Source organism: Ictidomys tridecemlineatus, chromosome 1 (assembly GCF_052094955.1).
Source record: "Ictidomys tridecemlineatus isolate mIctTri1 chromosome 1, mIctTri1.hap1, whole genome shotgun sequence".
Classification (NCBI taxonomy): domain Eukaryota; kingdom Metazoa; phylum Chordata; class Mammalia; order Rodentia; family Sciuridae; genus Ictidomys; species Ictidomys tridecemlineatus.
Window position 1 is genome coordinate 17,694,931 of NC_135477.1, and position 6,000 is coordinate 17,700,930.

Consider the following 6,000-nt stretch of genomic DNA (forward strand, 5'->3'; position numbering starts at 1 on the left):
AGCAGGCCACAGCACCAGACAAGGGAGCCAGCCTTGGCGCCACAGGCTGGAAGGCTGGTCTGTGAAGCCCCTCAACAAGGGTCACTGGAGCTGAGTGCCTGCCTGCCCTCCTGTCTGTGGGCTCAGAGGACCTAAGTCATGATAGGAACTCCTTCCTGCCTCTAAAAACCCTCTCGTCTTCCCTCTCCCAGGCTCCTGAGTGCCCAGATCTCCTCTCAGGGGTCTCCACCTTCCCACCCCTGCACACACACCTCAACTCCACCAAAGAATTGAAAGATGAGGAGATGCCTCATGAACTGCCCAGAAGTGTACGGCACCTGCTTCTGAGAACATCCAGAACTGGGGTGCTTGCATGTTGTAGGTGGCTGGACTTCAGCAAAGCAGCCTGAGCCAACACCCTGTCACCCAGGGCTATAAGGATCCTGAGCAAGGATCCTACTTCCTCTAGGGCCTGCTTCCTTATTTATCAGACAAGGGGCTGAATTCCTGGATCTCTAAGGCCCTCCCAGCTTCAAAGTGCCACAACCACAGTGTGAGGAACAGAACAGACCGTGATGCTACCAAAAGGCAACCAGAAAGACGTGTGCCTTTGGCCACAGATAATTTGAGCCATCAAATAATATGATTCCACTTGTTCATACCTTGCTATGGGAAATATACTACGTGTTGTCCATTACCACACCTTAAGGCATGATGACACATTTCAGAGTATATTTCACACTTTTGCGTATACATAGCACACTTTAGGCTAGATATACACTTTGAGGTATGTATATACCTTGGGGTATACACACACCATATCTACACTGGAATATATCCCACCCAAGTGCAGAGCATACTCAGAAGAGACTATGCTAGGGGCATGCTGAGAAGTCAGCACTGGCTCTGGAAAGGCTCTGGGGTGAAGAGCATAGGCACCCCGATAAAGCTGGCTATCATGGATTTCCACCATGTGTTGTTGACCTTGAACAAACCATTTGCCCTCTGAGATGCAGTTTCTTCACCTGTAAAATGAAGATAATAATAGAACTGACCTCATAGGGTTCTGGGCAAGATTAAATAAAGGAGTGTCTATAATAGGCTCCCCACAGTGTCCAGCACATAAGAATACTTAGTCAATGATAGTTTTGTTATTGCTCAAACATTTAAACATCTTTTATAATGTACATGAAATTGGGTGTTCTCAAAGTCTTAAAGCTTTCGAAAACTCAGATAACAGACAGGAGGACCACTTAATTCATGTTTATTTCACATTTGATCTGTAAACCATTTTATTTTTTTAAAAAAAATCCACTGTCATTAGCAACATGTGCTGACATTAGTTTTTCCTTAGTGAAATAAGAGCGCAGGCCTTAAATTGTCTCCATCTAAAACATGTAGAAACTGGGATGTAAACACGAAATCTCCACCTCCTCCCCTGTCTTTGGCAGTTCATCAGCCACATGATCTCAGCCAGAAAAGCAGCAGACAGGACAACACTTTGATACCTAAGAGCTCTTGGGGCAGGATCTGTACAGTTTGGCAGGCCCATTTGTCTTTTCAAACTGTTTACCTTGGGCAAATTGTATCAGGTTTGCTTCTTCCACATAATTTCCACTCCTCTGTGACTAAAAACAGCAGCCAAAAGATTTCCCCTAAGTCAGCAATTTCTGGGAGAGGGGCACATACATACAAGATAGAAACATACATATTCTTCTTCAAGTAGTGGCCCCCAGGGGAGGGATGGGGCACCAGAAAGAGTCAGTTTTAAAGTGAGTTTCTGGGGCCAAGTGTGCCTCAGAGGACAATGGCTTTATACAGGACTGATGCAAGGCGGAGAGGTTCACTTATTTCTGTCTCGGTCCATCCTTGTAATATTTATATAGGAAAAGGCAATTATGCTGTTAGGCACAGGAAAAAAAAATGGACAAAAATCTTTTCCCTGTCAGGAAATCTCAAAGCAGATCCACGTCCAAAAGACAGTCACCAGTTGCTGGTGAACCGGACATAGAGGGATATAACAACACTAGAAGAGGGCTTGCATGGCGAAGCGGCTGGGCCTTTTGCTGTGTCTGCCTGGAGGGCATCTCCACAACCAGGATTTCAACATCACAGCCAAGGCCACATGACACTGGGGAGGGACCCCAGGGTATACTATCAAAAAATAGTGTGTATATACAGTGGGGGTGAGGTGGGCGGGCAGGGCTGCCCTGAGAGTTTTTTCTAAAAATAGACAATTATGGGTTGAGAGGAGCAATAGACCAGGGCTGGGAAACCCCCATTCATTAATCCTTTGGGAGCCTTGCCCCCTGGAGTCCTGTGCTTGCTCTGAAGAGCTGGGAGAACTTGGGAGGGTAAATAAACCTTTAGGAAACAATACTGATTAGGAGCGTCCCACCAGGAAAAAAAAAAAAATCTCTCCAGGTAAGGAGAGGCCATAACAAATATTGAGGGTGTATGTGGCCTTCCCAACCAGCTGAACTTTTCCCTTGTGGAACAAATGTCCGCAGGAGGCCCAGAGCACCCTCCAGGCCAGGACACACGGAGCAGGCGGGGCCTGGGATTCAAAGTGCTAGGGCTGATGTGAAGATGCTCCCCTGGATGCCCAGGGCCTGCGATTGGCGCCAGTCTGTGAGCCGGGTGTGGGCAGCGTGCTCACACGATCCGCTTCCTACCCCCGCGGCAGAGGATCTTCTTGAACGCGCGGCGGAAGTCGTGGTTGAAGATGGTGTAGATAACCGGGTTCAGCGAGCTGTTGCAGTAGCCGAACCAGAAGAAGAACTTGAAGAGCGTGCGTGGCACCGAGCAGCCGACGGCCGTGAGCGTGTAGGTGAAGAAGAAGGGGAACCAGCACACCACGAACACGCCGATCACCACCGCCAGCACGAACGTGAAGCGCTTCTCGCGGTTCTGCCGCCCGCGCCAGCGCGACGCTTTGGCGCCCCCGCCGCGCTCCTCCCCGGGCCCCACCACCGAAGCCCCAGGCCCGGTGGCCCCTGGCCCGCGCCGGGGCAGACTGTCCCCGGGCTTCACCTGGCTCGCTCGAGCCTTGGCTTTGGCCCGGGGGGCGCGCTCGGGTCTGCGGGGCCCCGGGGGTCGCTCGGCGTGTTCCGAGGAGGAGCTTTCCTCCAGGTCCAGCGCGTCCGCCTCGCGCGTCCCCGCCGGTGCGGGCTCCCCCGGGGCGCCATTGAGCTGGGTGGGCAGCGGCTCGGCCTCTGCGCCCGCGGGGCCCGCGCAGCGCTCGGGGCCCAGGCCGTTGGGCCTGCGGTCGGCGCTCCCGGGCTGCGCGGCCGCGGCGTCCGGACCTCGGCGGCTGGGCGGCACGCGGGTGCGGCGCTTGGCGATCTGGTAGATGCGTATGTAGACCAGGATCATGATGAGGCAGGGCGCGAAGAAGGAGCCTATGCACGACGAGATGACGTACCACTTCTGGTCATTGATCTCGCAGCGCTGCTCGGCCGGTTGCTGCCCGTCACCGCCGCCCTTCTTCTCGATGGAGATAAGCGGCGGGAAGGATATGACAGCCGAGATGACCCACACAGTAACGATGATGGCCTTGATGCGGCGTGGCGTGCGCTTCAGGTTGTACTCGATGGCCTGCGTGATGGACCAGTAGCGGTCCAGGCTGATGGCGCACAGGTGCACAATGGACGACGTGCAGAAGAGCACGTCGAGCGCCAGGTAGATCTCGCACCATGCCTTGCCAAAATACCAGTAGCCCATGACCTCGTTGGCCAGCGAGAAAGGAATGACTAGCGTGGCCACCAGAATGTCCGCCGAGGCCAGAGACACCAGGAAGAGGTTTTGGGGCGCCTTGAGAGCACGGCTGGTGAACACCGCGATGATGACCAGCACGTTGCCGAACACCGTGAGCAGCATGAGCAGGCCAGCCAGGCACACCAACGTCAGCGTCACCTGCAGGGAGTAAGGGATGGCCTGGGCGCCGCCCCCTGGCGCCTCGGTCCCATTCCAGCTTGTGTTGCCGGCGTCCGGCTGCAGGGAGCCCATGGGCGCAAAGCTGCCCTCGGCCAGCGGCTGCTCCTGGCGGAACATGAACGCGGCGCCCTCTCGCCTGGACCTGGTGCCAGCTGCCTTCCGGCCGGCGCCCGTGGGTCCTCCTCTTCCTCCGGCGACCCACTCACCCCGCCGCGTCTCACATAGGGAGGGGGCCCCAAGGAAGCCGGGCCCAAGCTGGGGGACAGCTAGTGGCCCATGGGCCCGGGTCCCGCGAACAGCGCCCGCCGGTGCTTTAGCCGCTCGGGGTGGGCGCCTTCTCTCTCCAAGCTCCTAGGCACAGCCAAGTTTTATTTCTAAGCAGGAGAGAGCAGGGCGAGCTGATGGTTAGAGAGAGATTTATTCTTCAGGAAGGGAGAATAAAATTCATCGGTGGCCTGATGACTTGGAAGGATGACAGGAAATTATACATACAACTATATAAATATATATATATATATCTTGCTTCTTGAGCCTGAGCGAAAGCGAGAGGTCTTACCGTGTGCGGGGCCCGCCCCCACCCCAGGAGGCAGCCAAGAGGTGCTGAGATGCGAGCTCAGGGTCCTATGTCTGTCTATATTCCCGAAGCGATTACCGACTCTGGAGCTTCCCGCAGACGCGGCGGTGCGGGCTGGGCCCTAACACCGGCCAGGGTGCGGACTCTGCCGCTTCTCCGAGCGCCGCGGGACTTCCAAAGTTGCGCGCCCTGCTGGGGTTGGGGCGCAGCACGCGGAGCTCGGGGACGGCAGCGGCGTGAGGGGTGTGGAGGCCGCATGAAGGCGCCCCCGTCCTCAGGCGTGCCGCGCCAGGTGAGCGATCCGCCCTCCAAGAGCCACGGCTGAGGCAGGGTGTCTCCTAGGCGTCGGCTCGGTGGGCGCGAAGCTCAGCAGGACCGGCTGGGGGCCGAGGACAGCGTGAGTTGCAGCAAGAGCGCAGGACTAGGGAAAGAAGGCGCTGGGGTGGCGGGGAGGCGGCGCGCCGGCTGCTGGGCGTCTGCACCCGAGCCGGAGCCGCTGCTGTTCCGCGGCGCTACGGTGGACTCGTTTTATAGCCCCAGGATCAAGCCGGCGTTGCCGAGCAGCCGGCGTCAGCCCCCACGTGGGAAGCCGACCCTCCTCCGCCCCTCGCGCCTCCCCTCTGCTGATCTAGAGTCGGCGCCCAGTGCGGGACCCCAGGGAGCGCTGCCCCCCAAGCTGGACGGGCCCTTCGGAAAGGCGGGTACCTTGAACGAGGGGCTTTAAGAGAGAGTCTGGGGAGTGGGGAGCGGCCCCTACTGGGAGTTGGCTGTGCAGCTCCCGGACGATCCAGGCACCCGCAGTGTCTCTATCGAGCTGGGTCTTGGGAAGAGAGGGTGGAAAGGAACCCCGGCCAGAATTGGGAGAAGCATTCTCGGGTATGAGTCTCATCCAGATCAGCCCGACCCGGACCAGGCCGCCCTAGTCCGCAGGTGCTCCTGGCTGGAGAAGAAGGCGAGGGTTCCAATGGAACCCCTGAAGCGGAATGGGCAGCACCCACGCGGGAGCCCGCGAGGCCAGAGTTCAGAGCTCCGCTTGGGGAAGAGGCGGCTAAGTGTCCTACCAGCCGCAAAGCTATCAGCGGGACAGCGCTGCCTGGGGTCCAGACCGCGCCCTTCTAGACCGCTATGGGGAGGGGTCCTCCAGGCGGAGGCGCGCCGCGACAGAACGAGGGCGCACTGACACCTGCTGGCCGCTCGTCGTCGTCACGTCTGGGAAGTAACTGGCTGGCACCGGGAGACTTTCTCCAGTTTCTCTGGTCCTCAGCCTATACCTCTATCTTGGGATAAGTTTAGGTCTGAGCTCAGGAAAGGAGAATCCAGATTTTAAACTGCATTTTGTCATGTCGCACAAATGTTTCTAAAGCAGGTACTTCTGTGTTTCTACCTCTGGCGGGAGGGGAGATTTATCTGATAAAAGTCATTTGGAAGATCTGGCACGCACTCCAGCCCAGGACTGTGATTCCACCCTGGACCACACAGCCTATACTTGTGCAGACCCAAGAGAGGCCTGA

At 57.0% G+C, this 6,000-nt stretch overlaps 1 protein-coding gene across 1 annotated transcript; it reads right to left on the reverse strand.

Moving 5' to 3' along the window:
• Positions 1-1,226: 1,226 nt before the first annotated feature.
• Positions 1,227-5,568, reverse strand: Adra2a (adrenoceptor alpha 2A). The gene is made up of 2 exons (XM_078050192.1): positions 4,472-5,568; positions 1,227-4,289 (listed from the first exon to the last, which is right to left on the reverse strand). The coding sequence occupies exon 2, from the start codon at positions 4,030-4,032 to the stop codon at positions 2,635-2,637; it is 1,398 nt and encodes a 465-aa protein (XP_077906318.1). The 5' UTR covers positions 4,033-4,289; positions 4,472-5,568; the 3' UTR covers positions 1,227-2,634.
• Positions 5,569-6,000: the final 432 nt, after the last annotated feature.